General features: G+C 33.4%; 2 protein-coding genes across 2 annotated transcripts; both read left to right on the forward strand.

The window, feature by feature from the left end:
* The first annotated feature begins 6,046 nt into the window (after positions 1–6,046).
* On the forward strand, positions 6,047–7,295 carry LOC145241658 (uncharacterized). Its single transcript, XM_080104793.1, has 3 exons — positions 6,047–6,398; positions 6,516–6,969; positions 7,216–7,295. The coding sequence occupies exons 1-2, from the start codon at positions 6,244–6,246 to the stop codon at positions 6,757–6,759; spliced, it is 399 nt and encodes a 132-aa protein (XP_079960919.1). The 5' UTR covers positions 6,047–6,243; the 3' UTR covers positions 6,760–6,969; positions 7,216–7,295.
* A 424-nt stretch (positions 7,296–7,719) lies between these two features.
* Positions 7,720–9,065, forward strand: LOC145241659 (uncharacterized). Its single transcript, XM_080104794.1, has 2 exons — positions 7,720–8,202; positions 8,403–9,065. The coding sequence occupies exons 1-2, from the start codon at positions 7,883–7,885 to the stop codon at positions 8,971–8,973; spliced, it is 891 nt and encodes a 296-aa protein (XP_079960920.1). The 5' UTR covers positions 7,720–7,882; the 3' UTR covers positions 8,974–9,065.
* The last annotated feature ends 14,383 nt before the right edge of the window (positions 9,066–23,448 follow it).

Here is a 23,448-nt window from a genome sequence, read left to right on the forward strand (position 1 = left end):
TGATAGTGCATGTTATGTATAATTTTTGATAATTTTTTCTGTATTTATTCATTATCATAAACATGTTATCTATAATTCTTGATCGTGCATGTTATGTATAATCTTTTATAGTGCATGTTATGTATAATTTTTGATAATGATATATATTAGGTTGGTGCAAAAAGAATATCGTTTTCTCACATATATTAATTTATATGTGATTTTTGTATTTATTTATTATTATAGACATGTTCTGTATAATTTTTGATAGTGCATGTTATGTATGCTTTTTAATAATGATTTCTCAATTTATACATTATTATAAACATGTTATGTTTTATTTTCATCATGATTTTTTAATCTATTCATTATTAACAACATGTAATATATAATTTTTGATAGTGCATGTTATGTATAATTTTTGATAATGATTTCTGAATTTATTCATTATAATAAACATGTTATATATAATTTTTGGTAGTGCATGTTAAGTATAATTTTGATAATTATTTCTAATGTTATTTATTAATATAAACATTTATGTATAATTATTGATAGAAATTTTTGAATTCATTCACTATTAACAACATGTAATGTTTCATTTTTGATTGTGCATGTTATGTTAAATTTGTGATAATGATTTTTGAATTTATTTCTTATTAACAACATGTTATGTATATTTTTTATAGTGCATGTTAGATTTAATTTTTGATAATGATTTTTGAATTTATTCATTATTAACAAATTGTTATGTACAATTTTTGATAGTGCATGTTATGTCTAATTTTTGATAATGATATTTGAATTTATTCATTTTTAACAACATGTTATGCATAATTTTTCATTATTATTTCTGAATTTATTCGTTATAATAAACATGTTATGTATACTTTTTGATAGTGCATGTTATGTATACTTTTTATAATGATTTCTGGATTCATCCATTATTATAAACATTTGATAGGGCTTGTTTTGTATAACATTTGATAGTGCATGTTATGTATAATGCTTGATAATTATTTTTTAATCCATTCTATATAATAAACATGTTATGCATAATTTTGGATCCGGCATTTTATGTATAATTTTTGATAATAAGTTCGGCATTTACTCATTATTACAAACATGTTATGTACAATTTTGACAGTGCATGTTATGTATAAACTTTGATAGTGCTAGTGGTGTATAGATTTTTATAGTGCAGGTTATGTATAAGTTTTGATAATTATTTTTTAATTTATTCATTATAATAAACATGGTATGTATAATTTTGCTCGTAAATGTTATGTATAATTGTTAATAATGATTTCTGAATTTATTCATTATAATATGCATGTTATATATCATTTTTGATAGTGCATGTTATGTATAATTTTTGATAATGATTTTTGAATTTATTCATTATTATATACATGTTATATATAATTTATTATAGTGCATGTTATGTATAACTTTGATAGTGCATGTAATGTATAATTTTTGATAGTGCATGTTATGTATAATTTTTGATAATAGTTTCTGCATTTTTCATTATAATATACATGTTATATATAAATTTGTTAGTTCATATTATGTATACTATTTTATAATTATTTCTGCATGTATCTATTATGTATATTATGTATATTTTTCATATTGCATGATATGTATAATTTTTTATCTTGCATGTTATGTATTATTTTTTATAATGATTTCTGAATTTATTAATTATAATAAACAGGTCATGTATAATTTTTGATAGTGCATGTTATGTATAATTTTGATTATTAGTTCTTATTTTATTTATTATTATGTACATTTTATGTATAATTATTGATAATAAGTGTTGAATTTATTCATCATTACCAACATGTAATGCATAATTTTTGATAGTGCATGTTATGCATAAATTTTGATAGTGCATGTTATGTATAATTTTTGATAATAGTTTCTGAATTTATTCATTATAATATACATGTTATGTATAAATTTTTATCGTGCATATTATGTATACTATTTGATAATTATTTCTGAATGTATCTATTATGTATACTATGTATGTTTTTGATATTGCATGTTATGTATAGTTTTAGAACTTGCATGTTATGTATTATTTTGGATTATGATTTCTTAATTCATTAATTATTAAAACATTTTATGTATAATTTTGGTAATTATTTTTTAATTTAGTCATTATAATAAACATTCTATGTATAATTTATTATATTGCATGTTATATGTAAAGTTTCATAATGATTTCTGAATTTATTCATTATTAAAACATGTTATGTATAAGTTTTGATAATGATTACTGAATTTATTCATTATAATAAACATGTTATGTATAATTTTTATAGCGTATGTTATGAATAATTTTTTTGATAGTGCATGTTATGTATAATTTTTACAGCGCGTGTTATGAATAATTCTTTTGATAGTGCATGTTATGTATACTTTTTATAATGATTTTTGAATTCATCCATTATTATAAACATTTGATGGGCATGTTATGTATAAAATTTGATAGTGCATGTTATGTATAATGTTTGATAATTATTTTTTAATCCATTCTATATAATAAACATGTTATGCATAATTTTTCATCGGGCATTTTATGTATAATTTCTGATAATGAGTTCGGAATTTACTCATTATTACAAACATTTTATGTACAATTTTGACAGTGCATGTTATGTATACACTTTGATAGTGCATGTTGTGTATAGATTTTTATAGTGCAGGTTATGTATAAGTTTTGATAATTATTTTGGAATTTATTCATTATAATAAAAATCATATTATAATGTTGTATCGTAAATGTTATGTATAATTGTTAATAATGATTTCTGAATTTATTCATTATAATATACATGTTATATATAATTTTTGATAGTGCATGTTATGTATAATTTTTGATAATGATTTTTGAATTTATTCATTATTATATGCATGTTATATATAATTTATTATAGTGCATGTTATGTATAATTTTTTATAGTGCATGTTATGTATAATTTTTGATAATGATTTTTGACTTTATTCATTATTATATACATGTCATATATAATTTATTATAGTGCATGTTATGTATAATGTTTGATAGTGCATGTTATTTATAATGTTTGATAAATGTTTCTGATTTTATTCATTATAATAGACATGTAATGCATAAATGTTTATTGTGCATATTATGTATACTATTTTATAATTTTTTCTGAATGTATCTATTATGTATATTATGTATATTTTTGATATTGCATGTTATTTATCATTTTTGGTATTGCATGTTATGTATTATTTTTGATCATGATATTGAAATTTATTTATTATAATAAACATGTTATGTATATGATTCATAGTGCATGTTATGTATAATTTTTGATCTTCCATGTTATGTATAATTTTGATAATGATTTCTGAATTTATTCATTTTAATAAACATGTTATGTACACTTTTTGATAAGGATTTTTTATTTTATTCAATGTAATAAGCACATTATGTATTATTTTTGATAATGATTTCTGAAGTTATTCATTATAATAAACAGGTTATGTATAATTTTTGATAGTGCATGTTATGTATAATTTTGTTTATTAGTTCTTATTTTATTTGTTATTATGTACATTTTATGTATAATGGTTGATAATAATTGTTGAATTTATTCATTATTAACAACATGTAATGCATAATTTTTTATAGTGCATGTAATGTATGAATTTTTATAGTGCATGTTATGTATAATTTTTGATAATGATTTCTGAATATATTCATTATAATAAACATATTATGTATAATTTTATAAATGCATGTGACGTGTAATTTGGATAATGATTTCTTTATTTATACATTATAAAAACATATTATGTATAATTTCTTATAATTATTTTTTAATTTATTCAGTATTATTAACATCTTGTATATAATTTTTTATAGTGCATGTTATGTATAATTTTTGATAATGATTTCTGAATTTATTTATTATAATAACTATGTTATGTATACTTTTTGATAATTATGTCTGAATTTATTCATTATAATAAACATGTTATGTATAATTTTTATAGTGCATGTTATATATAATTTTTAAAATGATTTTTGAATTTATTCATTATAATATACATGTTATATATACTTTTTGATAGTGCCTGTTATGTATAATTTTTGATAGGGCATGTTATGTATAATTCTTGATAGGGCATGTTATGTATAATTGTTTATAATGATTTCTGAATTTATCCGTTATAATAAACACGTTATGTATAATTTTTGATAATGATTCATTATAATATACATGTTATATATATTTTTGATAGTGCATGTTATGTATAATTTCTGATAATTATTTGTGAATGTATTCCTTATTATAATCATGTTATGCATAATTTTTTATAATTATTTTTGAATTTATTCATTATTATATACATGTTATATATACTTTTTGATAGGGCATGTTATGTATAATTTTTGATAATTATTTGTAAATGTATTCTTATTATAATCATGTTAGGCATAATTTTTGATAATGAGTGTTAAATTTATTCATTATTATATACATGTTATATATAATTTTTGATAGTGCATGTTATGTATAATTTTTGATAATGATTTCTGAATTTATTCATTATAATAAGCATGTTATGTATAATTTTTATAGTGCATATTATGTATACTATTTGATAATTATTTCTGAATGTATCTACTATGTATACTATGTATATTTTTTATAGTGCATGTTATGTATTATTTTTTATGATGATTTTTGAATTTATTCATTATAATAAACATGTTATGTATATGATTGATAGTGCATGTTATATATAATTTTGATAATGATTTCTGAATTCATTCATTATAATATAACATGTTATGCATACCTTTTAATAGTGAATGTTATGTACATTTTGTGATAAGGATTTTTGAATTCATTCATTATAATAAACATGTTATGCATTATTTGTAAAGTACATGTTATGTATAATTTTTGATAATGATTACTGAATTTATTCATTATTATATAGATGTTATATTTAATTTTTGATAATACATGTTATGTATAATTTTTGATAATGCTTTTTGAATTTATTCATTATCATATACATGTTATATATAATTTTTGCTAGTGCATTGATGTATAATTTTTGATAGGGCATGTTATGTATAATTTTTGATAATGATATCTGAATATATTCATTATAATTAACATATTATATATACATTTTTATAGTTCATATTATGTATACTATTTTACAGAGCTGGGACTACTGATTGACATTCGATAGATCGGTATTATGTTTGCTATCGATACCGATCATTCGGTATTTTGAAAAAAAATACCGAATACCAATACCGATTGTCAATCGGTAGATCGGTAGATTCAAAAAGCGAGCACGAGACATTTTTTGTTAAAACTTCAAAGAAGACGACGTCGGCATTGGCAAAATGAAATGGACAAGTCTCAATTAGTTCAAGTGCACTTATGGGAAGCAGTTAGCAGGAGATTCCAGGAATTTGACGTCATCACGCTTAGCCAATCACCGGCCGTTCTGAGGCCACCACGACCTACAAGCTAAATCACGTATTTATTTATTATTTAGTTTCTGTGTAGTTCGTTAGTTTAGGTTCCAGTTGTCATAAACATGAGGAGGTTCCTGACCAGTAGCCCGGTCCCCGGCCCCAGAAGGCAGTCCCATACACAGGAAAAGAGAACCATCAGCCGCAGCAGCCTCTCGGATGCCTCGATTATCAGGTAGTTAAAACTTAAATGATTTTTTTAATCTAAAATGATTTAATCTATACTTTAAAATAATTATAGTAATGCTCTATAAAGAAAAAAGAATAAATAAACGCTTAATTCGGTGAGTCAAAAAACATATGTGCATGTATATGTGTGTATGTGATAAATATATATATATATATATATATATATATATATATATATATATATATATATACGGCTCCTTGTAATTAAATATCTCTCCCTCTCTTTTATGCGTGTGTGTGCGTGTTTGTGAGTCTAAAATCTTTTATCTTTTAAAAAAGGCCTTTTTTCAAAAGACGTTCTGTTGAAACTGTTAAATAGTTTTGTCGCTTGCTTTTCATAAGGCACTTTGTTAAATTTAAATTGAACAAAAAATAAATAAATAAAATAAAAGTCATTTTCTTTTTTATCAGAAAAGTTCTGATTGACAGTTTTTACTTTGTTAAAAAATTGAAATTTAACTAAAAATGTTAGTTATCCAGCCCACCACCTGGAGGACACCAGGAGCCTCTCCGTGGCATCTTCCATGTCCACCAGTAGCCTGGAAACCTTGGACAGCAGCAGCGTGGACATGATGAGCGCCATCGGCGAAGAAACCTCCGACCACGAGGAGACCCAGGGAGGGGAACAGGCCTTGAACGGCGAGGAGGAACTAAAGGGCTCTCTTCAAGGCATTAAGGAGTAAGTTGGAATTTTTAAATTTATGTTTTATCACTTTATAAGCTTTATCTTAATGCAACTGCGTTTAAGAAGTGTTTAAATTTTTAATTTCTTTAATCTTTATCTTTTCTGTTTCAGTTTCTTCAAGTTTTACAAGCTGCTGAGCTCCCAGAAGGGCAGTAAGTTAAACAATAAGATGCTGCACAAGGGGATGGCCAGCTGCTGCAAGTGCCCCCAGAAAATAAGGTTCGACAGCGAGTCGAGGGGAAACCTTAAAAAGCATTTCAAGACAAAGCACCCCTCCATGCTGTCGTCTCTGGACGAAGCCATGTCCCTCAACCGGTTTAAGCCGACGAACAGGGTAGAGAAGACCATTCGCTAGATCACACCGAGGGAGGCGACGGAGAGGCCCACGAAGCTGTCGCAGGAGATGGCCCAGCAGGCGTACGTGGTCTGGTTCGCGGAGGGCCTCAAGCCCCTCTGTGACACCGAGGACGAGGCCACGAGGACCTTCTTGAACTTCCTCAAGCCAGAGTTCAAGATGCCGTGCAGAAAGACCCTCACCAAGCGGCTCAACAAGTACGCTGTTCAGGTAAAAAAAAAATTAACTATTAAAATTTAAACTAGGTAGTTGAAAGTAAGCTTAACTTTAAAAATGATTTTATTTTTTTTAAAACTATTAACATATTATTTATTAACTTAAAGCTTTTTTAAAGTTACATTTAAGGGTTTTTTTTTGTTTTAACTTCGTTCAGTTTTAATTTAATAATTTATAACTAAAAGCAAAACTTTTTTTATTTTTTAAAGAGTATTCTATCAAGTCTAATTTCCTTGGCAGGTCAAGGATGAGGTCAGGGCCACCCTGCAGGACGTCGACCTTGTAGCCACACCGCCGACTCCTGGACATCCCACAGGAGGGCCTTTATCGGCTGCACGGCGCACTGGATCGACCCCATCACTTTGGAGAGGAAGGCAGCAACTCTTGCGTGCAGGGAGCTGATGGAGAAGCAGACGGGACGATTTCTGGCAAGGAACTTGTCTGACATCTTCGCGGAGTTCGACATCTGCAACAAGATCACCCACTGCACCACCGACAATGGGCGCAACTACGTGGCAGCCTTCGAACACTTTGCCGCCGACACCACCACCAGGCCAGAGTTGACAGAGAAGCAGCTCGAGGAGCAGACCGACGAGGCAATCGTCAACAGTGAGGTCGTCGACGTCTCGGACATGCTGCGCAACAGGGGGGTGATGAGTCACAGCTTCCGCAACATTTTAAATGCAATGCTCACACTCTCAACCTGTTGGCCACGGCGGACGTGGCAAAGGTGCCTGAGTGGAACACTGGGTCCAGGGCTGTCTTTAGGAGGCCTGGGGCCAAGGCCCAGGCCCTGTGAAACCTGCAGAATAGGTCCTCTGTCTATGCAAATAAAATAAAGGAGGCTCTGGGTGGCAGAAGGCTCATCACCCCTGTAGCTACGAGGTGGAGCAGCTACTTCAACTCCATGAAAGCCCTCATGGAACTTGTGCTGGAGAAGCAGGATGCCAAGGTTGCCATCAACCACATCCTCGCCGACCAGGGCTCTGCCGGCTTCGATCTGAAGGATGTCGAGATCATCAAGGAATACGTGGATGTAATGGAGCCTGTCGCCACCTGCCTAGACAGGATGCAGTCAGACAGGTGGGCCTACATGGGCAACCTCCTGCCCGACTTGATGCTCCTCAAAAAGAAGCTCCAGCAGCAGAGCCGCAACCTCAAATACGCCAAGAAGCTTGTGGACTACCTCCTCGACCAGGATAACCTCACTAATGGCTTTGCCAACAGGTAAGATAAAATCCCCTGTAAAAACATTTATAAAATTTTAAAAACTTGTAAAAAATTCTTAGCATTTTTAATTTCATCTTTTATTCAAAACTAAAATTTAAATAAAAAATATAATTAAGTTGTTTAGATAAAACTTTAAAGAAATGATTGATTTTAAAGAACTTTTATAAATAAAAACTTATATGTGCTTTTTTTATTAGATTTGGTCACTTGTTCACGGAGGAGAACCTGCTGATGGCCACCGCCACCCACCCAGCTCACACTCTCCAGGCCATCTACCGCCTTGCGGAGCAGGACTACCCCACCATCAAGGAGAGGCTTGTTAGAGAGTTGGTCGACATCATCAGTCCAACCCCTACGCTGGAGGCTGCTGCTGGTCAGGGTTGCTCGGATCAGTACTTCTGCTATGATGACCTCTATGGGCCTTCGACTTCCACCACCCCAGCCAACAACTCTACGCTGGAGGAGGCCATCAAGCTGGAGGTCATCAACTGGGTCAGGGCCAGGGACCACGTCGTCAGGAAGGAGCAGTTTCCTGTCGGCCACCGCGATGCCTGGGTGAAGTTGTTTATCAAATACAACACCTCCTTGCCCAGTTCCGCTGCCGCTGAGAGGTTGTTCAGCACCGCTGGCGACATCCTCCGCCCCATGAGGTCCTCCCTAACTGCAAACAACTTTGAGCAGTTGGTAATGTTAAAGGGCAATAGCAAGAGATTTAAGAGCTTCCTCAAGAAGGACCTCAAGGAAAGTGCTGACACCGACCTGGAGTAGGAGGCTCAAGACGACTTCATTTTTTTTGTGTTGGGAAGAAATTTATTTTGTGATTTATTTTGTAAAATTTAATAAAATGTTTGAAAATTAATAAATAATACTGTATTGTCGAGTTTGTTTAAATTTAACGTTTTTTTAGTTTGATGTTTATTTTTTGAGTGAGAAATTCATTTATTAAATAAGTTATGATGGATTTTAACAGCATTGGGGGAAATGCCATTATTGAAATAGAGGGACTTTTTTTTTTTAATCAAAAAGAAATACTACAAAGTCTGAAAATCTAATCTCCAAAACCAGTATGTAGTTCAAAATTATTTGAACCAAATGAAGGGGGAAGCGTATGAATAAAAAAAAGGGGGGGGGGAAGAATTAAATTAACGAAGATTTTTTTTCTTCATACGTTTCCCCCTTCATTTGGTTCCAATAATTTTGAACTACATACAGGTTTTGGAGATTAGATTTTCAGACTTTGTAGTATTTCTTTTGGATTAAAAAAAAAGTCCCTCTATTTCAATAATGGCATTTCCCCCAGTGCTGTTAAAATCCATCATAACATTTTGTACCCATAAAAATCTTTTTAAATAAGTTATGCATTTTTAAACTTAAAAATTGTATTAAAGGTACTAATTTACTTCTATTCTTAAATTAACCTAAGTAACAGAGAATTAACTTAAAAAGTGCGTTATGGGCCTTTAAAAGCATTTTTTATTATATAGAGAGCTTTTTTAATCTACCGATACCGATCTACCGAATACCGATACCGGCGGTAGATTTCTGAAAATCTACCGATCTACCGATTGGACACGGCTCGCTACCGAATACCGATACCGGCGGTAGATTTTTTCTACCGAATCCCAGCTCTGCTATTTTATAATAATTTCTGAATGTATCTATTATGTATAGTATGTATAATTTTGATAGTGCATGTTTTGTATAATGTTTGATCTCGCATGTTATGTACTTTTTTTGATTATGGTTTTTTAATTTATTCATTATAATAAACATGTTATGTATATGATTCATAGTCCATGTTATGTATAATTTTTGATCTTTCATGTTATGTATTATTTTTGATTATGATTATTGAATTTATTCATTATAATAAACATGTTATGTATACTTTTTGATAGTGAATGTTATGTATACTTAGTGATAAGGATTTTTTAAATTTATTCATTATAATAAACATGTTATGTATTATTTGTAAAGTGCATGTTATGTATAATTTTTGGTAATCAATTTTTAATTCATTCATTATAATAAACATGGTATGTATAATTTTGATAGTGCATGTTATGTATAATTTTTAATAATGATTTCTGGATTTATTCATTATTATAAACATGTTATGCATACTTTTTTATAGTGCATGTTATGTATAATTTTTGATAAGGATTTTTGAATTGTTTCATTATAATAAACATGTTAGGTATACTTTTTAATAGTGCATGTTATGTATACTTTTGGATAATGATTTCTGGATTTATTCGTCATACTAAATTCTCTGTATACGTTTTGATAGTGCATTTTACGTATAATTTTTGATAGCGCATGTTATGTGTAATTTTTAATAATAATTTTTGAATTTATTCATTATAATATACATGTTATGTATACTTTTTGATAGTGCATGTATGTATAATTTTTGAATTTATTCATTATAATAAACATGTTAGGTATATGTTTGATAATGCATGTTATGTATAACTTTTGGTAATGCTTTTTAATTCATTCATTATAATAAACATGTTATGTATAATATTTGATAGTGCAATTTACGTATAATTTTTGATAATGATTTCTGAATTTATTCATAATAATACACATGTTATGTATAATTTTTGATAGTGCATCTTATGTATAATTTTGCTAAGAATTTTTGAATTTATTCATTTTAATATACATGTTATGCATAATTTTGGATAGTTCACGTTATGTATACTTTTTGATAGTGCCGGTTATGTATAATTTTTTATAATGATTTTTGAATTTATTCATTATAATAACATGTATAATTTTGGTAAGGATTTTTTTATTTATTCATTATAATAAATATGCTATGTTTACTTTTTGATAGTGCATTTTATGTATAATTTTTATAAGGATTTTTCGATTTTATTCATTGTTATAAACATGTTATGTATACTTTTTTTATAATGATTTTTTAATTAATTCATTATTATAACTTTGTTATGTATTATTTTAGACGGGATTTTCGCTTTAACAAATCTTGTAATTTCCTTACCGTTCTCAAGCTCTTCATTGATGTTTTTAAGTTTTCGACAGCATAGACAAAATCAAATCCGCACGATTTTCTTGTCCCAATTTAAACGAGGCCAAAAAGTTGTCGAGACAGCTCGTGACATCAATTGTGCGTTTGGCACAGAAGCCACTAACAAATGTGTGGCACAATGGTAGTCCTAGAAATTTCGCAATGGTGATGAGAGCCGCGAAGATGAAGACGGTCGCGACCGGCCGACTGCGGTTGATAACAAACATTTAAAAGCCTTAATTGATTCCGATCCTCGCAAAACCACACGAGAACTCATGTTGAACTCGAGGTCGACAAATCGACAGTCATTCGCCATGTAAAGCAAATAGGGAAGTCAAAAAGTTGGATAAATCTGCGCCGCATGAATTGACCGATAAAAAAATCGTTGTTTTGAGATGTCTTCTACGCCATTTCTGCGCAACAAAAACGACCCATTTTAACGAGCTGATTGTGACGTGTTATGAAAAATTGATCCTATACAACCAACAAGCGGCGAAGTTCGGCACAGTGTTTGGATACCGGCACAGTGTCTGGATACTGGTGAACTTTTGGTGGTTTGCGGTCGATCTCATCCATTAGAGTTTCTTGAATCCGGGCGAAACAATTACGGCGGAGAAGTATTGCCAACAAATTGACGAACTGCACTAGAATCTCCAACGTATGTGCCCAAGATTGGTCAATATGAAGGGACAAATTCTCGTCCATGACAACGCTCGCCCGCATGTTGCTGAACTGACCCTGCAGAAGCTGAACGAGTTGGGCTACGAGACTCTTCCTCATCCGCCATATTCACCGGATCTCTCGCCCACCGATTTCAAAAATGCTTCAAAACCCGAGATGATGCCGAATCGGTCTTCAATGACTTCATCGCTTCCAGAACTCCGGATTTTTATGTTAATGGGATAAATAAGCCTGTTTCCCATTTGTAAAAAATGTGTTGAATCTAATGGTTCTTATTCCGATTAATAAAGTTTATTATAAAAGTATTTATGATCTTTTGAAGTTGAACGTCAAAAACGACATTATTTTTGCACCAACCTAAGAACATTGCTATATATATATCAATGAATTAATTTAGAAATAATATATAAAAGTAAGGTATCTGAGAAAACGATATCGTTTTGCGCCACTATAATATGTTTTTGTAATACAATTTGTCAAAGGATAGAGTGAACTGCATGTTTGTTCATTCGTTTGTTGGTGATATTAACCCGGAGTAATCAGCCTCTCTTGAGGAGAGAAAAATACCCTCAGTTTTTTGTACCGTTGTCTCCAGTCTTAAATATATGCATGTGGTTGTGTGTTTGTTTGCGTGATGACGTTAATTTTAAATAGAAGTAATTAATCACATCTTTGAAAACATTATGTCGTAAGGTTACTTTGAATTTTCAGAAAACCGGATAATGTTTAAAATATTTTAATAAATAATTAAATCAGTTTATTGTCTTTTTTGACACTTTTGGTGTAAAACACCTTTTTCGAAGAAGACTATTGGTTTCATATATTTTTCTTTTTTCGCGGGTGGGCGATGATTTAAACCATTTAAAAATATTTATTTAACATTATTTGGTTTTCGAAAATTTCAACTTAAAAAAACAAACATTATTCTGATTATGCCTTCAATAAATGTAGATATTGAGCAACGATTATATTTTAAACAAATGTTTCTGACCTGCGTTCAAAACGGTTGAATTCTTTAATTTGGCAGAACGTTTGTGGCAAATAGTCTCTTATAGCGATTCTTGTTTGAATGAAAAAAATAAGAAATATGTGTAAATGGGGATCAATAACACCGAATTATGTTCGTTTGAACATTTGACAAACAACTCAAATCGGTTATTGGATAAAATACAGATACACTTTATTTTGATTTTATGCCGATATTCTTATAAGCTAAACTTTTATCTTATTGAGACGTGCCACGGAATGGTAAAGACAGATTAGTGGAGACGTTATTGTCCAGATTAGCAGGGGTGCAAACAGCCTTCGTTATTCTGAACAGCGTCTGGTTTTTCTATTACTCGATCCCCCAAAGTGACGATTGTTGTTCTTGTATTGTATTCGCCTCAGTTTGCGAAGGTATAACTAAATGAAAATCATGCGTTCTCTGTCTATCTCTCTCTTTTCTCTCTCTCTCTCTCTCTCTCACACACACACACACACATAAAAAACAAAAAAAACTGGAAACATACACATCCCTGGCGAGGTATTCTTGCGTATATGAAATTTTACTCGCTGGCTTTATTAGACACGTAAATACACTGTTGGGATTTTTATTTTTTATGATAAAGTTGATAAAAAATGTTTATCTTCAGGATTCCTAGGCTTTTGAATCGATTAGGCAATGCATTACTGGTTAGATAAAACTAAATATGTAAGGGTACGTTAAGGGTTAGTTTAACGTTAGTTCAGGCTTATATGAAGATTATACTTAAGTATTATGACAAGCTTGAGTGTTGGGATTGAGTTAAGTGAAAGTAAGTTAACGGTTGGTTTAGGTTTAAATAAGAGTTAAGTGACCGTTAGGTAACAGTTGTGGTAGGATATTTTGAGAGAGTTAGTTTTGAGTTAGGTTAGGATTAGGTGAGTTTAGTTTAAGTTGAGCTGTGGCTTAGTTAATTGTAAGATTAAACAGTGAAGGTTAGTTTGGGGGTTTGCTTAGGATTAAAAAAGGTTTGGTTATGGATTAGGCTAAGGTTAAATTGAAAAACATCTTGTCTTTTCGTCAGATTTAAAAGCTTTACCAGTACAAGCAATTCTATCGTTTTCCTGTACATTATTTTTCCGATGTTGATTTGTATTGCTATACTATTGCTAAATACTTAGCCGTATTTGTTAGTGTTTCTAACTACTTCACCTATTTCGAAAATGGTGTAAGCTCATCAAGTCAGACACGCACACATATTAGTGTTGGGACGATTAATCGGAATCAAATATCGGACGAATCGAAAAATTTGAAGATATTGGAATCGGTATCAGAATCGAAAACATTTGTTCCTATTTTCCGATGCTCAAAACAATAATTTCGATTGCCTATTTATTTGATTTTATTTTAAGCAAAATATTTCATTACTGGTAATAATGATAAAATAATAAACATTTATTGATTTTAAACTGCTAGTTAAATTAAAATCGATATAGCGACCCCCCCAAGTCTATTTTTACGTTCAGAAAAATATCGCACATTTAACATGTTTTTATGTTTATCGGGGAAAATGAAAACTTCGTAGTTAAATATTTATAAAACATAGGGATGGGTAAGTGTATCGAGATCGGGAAAATATTTTAATCGTCACATCACTAACACATACGGACATATATATATATATATATATATATATATATATATATATATATATATATATATATATAGTCATCCACATACAGCACTGTTTCGCTGTTTCACAGCTCATCAGTGCGGCGAGACAAGCAACTACCTCAAGCCATGATCGCAACTCACCCGCCCAAACGACAGTCGAAACTTCTAACCATTGCACTATTCGACTGTTTGACCAAGACACTAATGATACAAGAAGTCATTGTGAAATTAAATAAAATGGATCATATGAATGGCATATAAAAAAAACCCGAAGATGCTGCTTGACTGCGAAAGGATGATAGCGTCCTCCATAATAAATAAACACACACACATACACACACACACACACACACATATATATATATATATATATATATATATATATATATATATATATATGCGTGTGTGGAGGGGGGTCAGGATCGCTTCACTCTGGTTAGCCTGTCCTCTTTTTTCTTCTGTGATTCAATCAAAGGTGACAGTTACTTTCAGTTTGAATTCTCAGAACAAGATTCCAAGTACTCCAAATCGACGCTTGATAAGCATCTTGGATGTCATATTTGTTTTGACCCGTTTATCTCTTGACACCTGCAATTTAACCCATAATATTACTGTCGTCCGCTCTGTTCTAATATCGACTACTTGTAGCCCCTATTTTAAAGCTTAATTGAGACGTTTCATCATAACACCGGAGCTCTGAAACATTGAGATGGCGCTATCATCCTTTTTATCGCACCCAAACAGCATCTTCGGCAGTTACACCTTCTGTTTTTAACAATACCGTTAATGTGAGGCTGCTAGCGTCACCCCATATTACATCTTCGCGGTTTTTTTATATCCCATTCTCCTTGAACATGGTCTAATCTATTTACTTCCGCAATGACTTCTTGTATCGTTAATGTCTTGATCAATTGCGTATTCCATCGTCGTACTATTCTGCCTTTTTAATGCAGTTCGCAACCATCCGACTACAGGGTAATGACCAACCAACTTCTCGCATACCGAGAAAACTTCTTTCCTGGTTAGGCAATCATTAGCTTCGGGAATCTCGTTTCCTTGTCCAAATGTCAAGTTTCCTGTTTTAATTCGTTGAGATCTCAATCCCGAAGCCATTCAGTTTTCCAACGACTCGGCCGGTTTAGCTCTCAGTCCGTACGTTTTAGCATGATCTCTCATCCTTCCTGCAGTCACGTCGGTCTCGTCCAACACTACATCATTGATAGGAGAGCAGGCGGCTCTCTTAACCACATTATCTTTAGTCAATACGATCTTAAGAAATGTCGTCAGTATTTTGGTGCAAATTAAGTCTTAATCCTTTTTTCAAAAATTAAATTAAGATATTATTCCCTAAATTTGTCTATTTTTAGCTCATTGTTTTTGCAGATACATATATTTTTATTTTCAGCTCCAAATTTTCCCAAAGTTATTTTCTGTTTTGTAGAAATGAGTAAACGTGAGGCTATCATTGCGCGGAAAAGACAAACCTCGAGATTGTCAAGCTCTTAAAAGCCTCAAAATCGAAAGTTCGGGATGCGGTAAAGCGCTACGAAAAACTTTGAACAACAGATGATCGAGGCAGATGCAAATGATCCCGTATATCATCAAAATATAAGGTCAATAAGGGGTGAATAAGGAAGAACCCCAGGAAAAGCATGAATAAAATGGATAGGAGTTGAAAATTGACGACAAAATCGCTATAACTATTGTTAATAAGATCTCAAGTTGTACTTCTTGAAGATGACGAGCAGACAAAAACTTACGACATTGCAGAAACAAAAGAGGTTGGAAAGAGCAAAGATTATCTTGAATCGAATGAAGGATGGCACGGGTACTGATGAACTCATCTTCACAATGTTCACTGTCGAGGCCGAATTCAACTCAACATAATTTTGGCAAAAACTACGGATAGCTTTCCATATTCCGTGAAATCTGTTTTCCATCGCCAAAAACCTTCCTCGATAATGGTTTGAGCTGCCATCTCTGATAGTTGATAGATCACCTCTCATTTCACTTAAAGAAGGCGCAACAATTAACGCAAGCTCATACATTTAGGATATTCTGAGCCCTACAAAGGTCGAAATTACAAGCATCTTAATTATAGCCCTTCACATTTAACCAGGACGGTGCACCCTCTCACACTGCAAACAAAGCGCAAGATTAGTGTGAAAGTCACTTTCCTGCTTTTGGGAGAAAGGAAGTGTAATCTCCTTCATTTACAGACTTAAATTTTTTGACTTTTGAATCTGGTCTCTATTTGAGAAGACCTGCGCTACAGCTCATGATAATACAGAAGCTCTAAAGAAGTCCCTTAAGCGAGAATGAGCCAACATTCTCAAAGAAACCCTTTTTGCTCCAGTAAAGAGCGGCTATATTGAAAAATAATTAAGTGGAAATGTTAAATTGGTTACTACGATATTGTGTGATGATTTTTGTTTGATTTCATCCCTTATTAGTTGTTAAATTAACATTCTTACAAAATCAGGAACTTCTCTGCAACCTGTTGTTTTTCGTCCACATGAATTTGAAAGTAGACCGTCTTAAAGTCAACGATTTTAGTTGCCCGTTTCATTCTCCTTCACACTCTGATGACTTATTCATAAAAGTCAACTCCATTTTTAATGTGACAAGTAATATACATGTTCCATTCCCGGAAATCCAACACTGGGCTGTCTTTCTTCTTGGCAGGTTGAATCACGGCTATGAGTGGCAGAATTCCTTCAACCTTCCCTGATCATGGTTTAAGATTTTCTCGATTATCCTCTCAATTTCCTTCTCGAACTGTGACCCTATCTCTCCTTTTAGTGTGCTTTTGTAGCAGTTAATCTTGTTTGTCAACACAAGTTGTTTTGCCTCCTTATGATTATAGAAATTTATGACACTGTCTTCTCACCGTTTTCTTCTCTCTGCCGGAATCTTTTACCATAGAGGCTGCAACTTCTTCCGTTTCACCCGGATCTTTTGGCCTGCTTCGAAATCCCCTCTATCTCTATGATTTCAATCCTAGTAAGTCGTTGTAGTTCCATAGAGATGCGGTCAGCAGAACCACTCACGACAACTAGCTTAACGGTTTTCTAAAGGCTGAGTCCAGTATAATCCTGCTAGACGCTGTATACGCATCCATGAATTCCCAGGTCCAGGTAACTCTTCTAAGCTTATTGTGTGCCTCAAAACCGCTCACTGGAAAGAGGTCTTCAATCTGTTAACAAAACTCTCGGCAATGGTATCCCCCCCTCTCTCTCTCATTTCCATTCAGACCACTAGCGCATTCTCTTCTAATACGGCCGTTATTTTTTCTTTATTCTTCTGGATTGATGCGAACACTGCATGCTGTACAAAAATCAGGTTTGTCTAGTATTGAATCACATTACCCACAAAATTGATCTTCACGTATGAAACGCCATATGCTATAAAGGTCTCCAGCTACGATATACCTGTAAATGTCTTCTCAGTTAATAAATAATTTTTTTCTGGTAGGTTCATAAGAGTAGTTGTTGATGGGCAAAGCTAAGAAGCTTACCGTATTAATAATGGAGTTTCTTAGGGGTCAATCATAGGCCCAACCGTCTTCCTGATATACATAAATGATCTCCCAAATCACACCAAAAAAGAGTATTCCTGGACATTTATGCTGACGACACTACCATCTATGGCAACACTTCAAAAGCCGTAAACGACCAAGTTCTCTATGATTCTCTCTTCTCTGAACTTGATTGGTTAATTTTAACGCACCTAAAACCAAGCTTCTATCTTTACATCATCAACGCTCTGATCCCTGTTAGCATGATCCATTTGGAATGAATGGCTCTCGTCTCGGGGGGGGGGCTCTATGTATTGAAAAGTTTCTGTGCTTGACCTTTATTCCTGATATGAAATGGAACACGTACATCAAATCCGTTGCCAAGGCCACTTGAAAAAGTGTGGGATTATTCTACTGTTCCAGTAGATATTTCACTGCTGATGCAATTCTCTACCTGTATAAGAGCCAAGTATGCCCAAGGATGGAGTATTGTTTCCACATCTGGGAAGGAGCTGTTAGAAGCAGCTTATCCTGCCTTGAAAGAGTTAAAAATAGACTTCGGAGCCTAGTGGAGGATGCCAATTTCTCTTCCCTGTAATCTCTTTCCTCACAGAAGAGATGTGGCGAGCTCGTCTCTGCTTTATCATTATTTTCATGGTAAGTGCTTGTCTAAGCTCCAATCTATGGTTCCTCCCCGCCAAAATTTCATGGAAAGCACTCGTCTAGCTGAAACATCCATCAATAATTACCTTTCCCTTATCTGTGCCTTACCTTAACGTAGATTCCATGAACAAAGATTTTTTTCTTAGAACTGCACGACTATGAAAGTCTCTTCCGTTTCTCTGTTTTACCGTTTTATACAATATGGTCGTCTTCAAGTCCAACGTAAACAAGTCATCAAATTTACCAAATTTCTACTAATAACGCTTACTAAAATATTGTACCATTGACTACTGAACACCCATTAACCCTTATCCCCGAGTGACCTTCGGGCCTTGATAAGTGGTAACTCTTTTGTAAAATAATAATAATATAATTCCAAACTCTTAAAATAGCTAGGAATGTCAACAATATAAACAAAACCACCGGCAATAAAGCAAACGATAAAATAACATCTATAACAACACTTCAGAGGCTGGCAAAAATAGGGATTTTTCTAATTCTCTTCACTTCATTCAACGCAGGGCGCGTGATGCCAAATGGGTAAAATTACTAGTCACCTGTTATGTATCTAAAACCAGTTTTTTTTCAACTATTGGCACTCGAATCCCCATTTAACCACAACTGAAATGAATATTTCTCGTCCTGAGAGAGCACCATGCTTTGAGTAACTTCTGACATGAAATGGAAAACTTACAAATAATCCGTAGCCGAAATCACGAAAGAAATGGTTGGATCATTCTACCGCTCCAAAACGTACATAATACTTGACTGTATACTTCAACAAGAGCCAAATGCGTCAAAACATGGAATACTGTCACCACAACTGAGAGGTTGTTAAGAATACCTTTTGATAGAATACAAAACGGTCTTTGAAATTATGTCTCCATACTTCTTCTTTCTTACAGAACAGACATTGCAAGTCTATATCCGTTCTATCTTGAATTTTATAATAGGTGTTCGACTGACCTTCAGTGTATGCTTCCCCATCCTTTGAAGTATGTTTGCAACAAAAACTCGTCTTACTGTAACAACTTATTGCTCACACTCTCTCCCTATGCCTAACACAATACGAAAATTCGATGAGCAATATTTCTTTTCTAGAACTGCCCGTTTTTGAAACACAATACTCATGAGCTGCTTTCGAGCTGATGATTATGTTATATATTCGGGGGGTGTCATAAAGGAGATTTTGTCAAGGAGATTCGTGTACGTGATCGTCTAGTTTCTAATGGTTTTATTTTTGATTTCTTCGTGGGTGTGTGTTTGTGTGCATGCATTTCTTAACATACCTTTATTCATGTGTCGTCGGTTGTTCCTCTGGTTTTCATTGTCTCTTGGAGGGGAGCTGGCCTGTTGGATGAAGAATTCACTCCAAGACGATGAAATGGTTTTATAGTTTTTATTCACCTTCCAAAGGTCGACACAGAATGGAGGTGAACCTTGCTTGTTTGATGATACACGTCAGCGTCCTCCCCAGCCCAGGGGGGGGGGACAGCTGAAAAGCCGTCTGTCTTATTCAACACCCGAAAACCCAACTGCCAAGAAAGAATCAGCTAACCTCATCACATGATACCACGTCATCTGGTCAGCTGACCCTTCTTTTGCAAACGTGTCCACTGTCCACGTTATTCACCTCTCTCTCTCTCTCCCTCTCCCTCTCCCTCTCTCTCTCTCTATTCTCTAATAGAGACACACAGAGAGAAAATAGAAAGAGTAAGAAAGCCAGAGAGGGGGGAGAGATGCTCTTTAACATTCCTCCACCCCTTTTTTATCAAAATGTATGGCAAGCCATACATTTTTAATAACTAACTAACTAAAAAAAAATAATTATGTCCGAAGTACATCTTTATTTTTTCACTTTCCGGACTCACCCCTTTTCCAAGAAATATCAGGCACCAGTACTCTTCTACAACACTATCAACCCTTCTGCTGCTTCTCAAAAGTCCCTCCTAGACATTAACTTGCTTCCAAGTTAGACAAAGATACAGCTTTGCAGATATACATCTTGTCTAGGCGGTCGCATTGTTGGATATTTTCCACTGACTCTGCTCTTTATTTGGACCACTTGGCCAAACAAATGGAGACTCCATTTTCGATCACTTTTTCGAAATGGGGCCAGCATATCGCAATTACGACCAGAACGTCGGATGCTCCATGTTGGTGGTAGCTTTATCGCATGGGGACTCGAACCCCAGACCCTCAGATTAAAAGTCTGATGCTCTACCGACCCAACCATCCCACTCGCGTTCTCGACTTTCAGCATAGGCCTAAGTCCCAGTTTTTTTTTCCTTTACTGTAATGCCCTGACGTCTTTCTCTGAGTGGTCCTATTACTGGAGCTTTGTTCTATTCAATCTACTACTTCGGGACTTCACAAAGCTCTTCTACTAACTCCCTTGGTTGGTCTAAGTCAAGATACGCCTTCACACTGATTCACTCGGAGCCTGTTTGAGTTCCTGGAACCCGACAAGATACGGAATCATCACTCCCTAACTAATGCGCCATCGATTTCTAACTAAGTAGTTTTCCCTTTGTGATTTTTCCGCATTCCCAGCAAGTCCCAAGATTCCAACCCAGATATCCCTCACACATTCCACTAAAAAAATAAAAAAATAATAAGGCTCTATCTTGTCCCTTACGTAATCTGCATCTTTCCCTTTCTTCTATCTCCCCGTGATTAGGCTTGGTACCGACTGTCCAGTCGCTCCGTACCCTGAGGAATTATCGCGACCTCGCACGCCAGACTTTTGTTGGACAAGACTTATTGCCGTTGCTTGGGCCTACGTGGCATCTTCCAACTCACTGGAACCACTAGTATTGTTTTAACAGGGTTCTCATTACTCTAAAATAGTATTTCCCCTGCCAAATTTTCTAATTTGTGACAATACCGTGGCTTATAAAAAAAAAATAAAACAACAGAAAAAACTGCTTTCTACAGCCTAATCGCCTTGTAATTCTCATGAAAAAAAATGAAACTACGCGCTAAACGTCCCTAAAATATAACTAAACCAACCAAATCTATTCCAAAATAATTTAATTTAATAATACCAATTAAATTCACCCAGCATGGTTTTTTTTTAATTTTGGTACCTTTAATTCACAATATGGTAACATTTTATTTTCCTAACTGCCAAGAAAGAATCAGCTCACCTCATCACATGATACCACGTCATCTGGTCAGCTGACCCTTCTTTTGCAAACGTGTCCACTGTCCACGTTATTCACCTCTCTCTCTCTCTCCCTCTCCCTCTCCCTCTCTCTCTCTCTATTCTCTAATAGAGACACACAGAGAGAAAATAGAAAGAGTAAGAAAGCCAGAGAGGGGGGAGAGATGCTCTTTAACAATTACATGGTCATTTTTCCAAATCAATGTAAATAAGTTATTGTTTCGTCCTCATCTTATTTAATATAACTCTACCCACTATCACTGATCACCACGGTGTTGTCTCTCCGCTTACACTAATTAACTCTTTTCATAGAATAGACTTTTGGCCTTGATAAGCGGTGACCTTCAAGTAAATAAAATCTACCTGGCAACTCATTGTAATTTGTCTACCATATCTGACTGTTTTGTACCATATAAAATCAAAATATATGTAATCTATCTGATATCAAGAGGAGATATTCAGAAGAGATTCAACTATATACAAACGTTGTGTTCGTAGCAACTCTTTTCTGAAGACATTATGAGTAAAACTGAAAATAATATACAACGTTGAGACACGCCGCCAACTAAAATTTGGGTAAGAAGTACACCAGAAAGATGTACCTATTTACTATGCCTCCCCACGGGACAGAGTTAGACACCAGGGTCGTTTTTTAACGTGGAGAAAAGGTACAAAAATAAAAATTGTCTCAGTCGTGAAGGATTTCTCCTCCACCGAAAGAGAACAAAAAATAGAAGTGCAGCATCTGAAGAACAGATGGTATTTATTTGCTCCCCCACTGAGCAAATTAGGCACAAGGCCGTTTTTAATGTGAGGTAAAAACCAGCTCCCCTAAAAGTAGGCAAAAAGGGGGCACTCTGGTTACCAAAAATAATTGTCCCAGTATAGAGGGTTTCCCCTCCATTGACTGGTACAAATCATCCTAAGTGCAGCATCTGAAGAACAGATACTACACTTTGATCTTGACCAAAAGGCCAAGTAGCGCATAATTGGTAATGGGGAAGACACGTGGAGGATTTTTTAAAATCAATCTTTTGATCTTTATTAAATGTAAACCTTCTCTTTGAATTTCTCTACTCTGTCACTAATATTGAATTTATGCGTGATAATTTCTTCTTCATCATCATTTTCTTTTTCATCTAATTCTCCTTTCTGAACGTTCCTTACTCAATGTTTTCTTTACATTTACGATCAACGACTTCATTACAAATTCATTTCAGCTGGCAAGGGAGATCAACCTTGTTATTTGATTTATTTTTTCGTTTTCCCTCAGCACTTGAAATAATTTCATCAGAGAGTTTAAAAAAAAACACATTTTTAATCACGGATTTTGTTATAACGGCCCGGATTATTAATGATTTATATACAAATAAAAACACATTACTCTTTATTAGTGACTGCACCATTATCTAATAATGTTGTTCACACTGTAATGTAGTCACTTGTTTTCGTGGCATGTAAACGTATTATATGGCTAAATTGTATTTGACCTAGCGGATCATTTTGAAGTTATGTGCTATACACATATTACTTACAAA

Source organism: Euprymna scolopes, chromosome 20 (assembly GCF_053919585.1).
Source record: "Euprymna scolopes isolate OS-2025 chromosome 20, ASM5391958v1, whole genome shotgun sequence".
Taxonomy (NCBI): Eukaryota; Metazoa; Mollusca; class Cephalopoda; order Sepiida; family Sepiolidae; genus Euprymna; species Euprymna scolopes.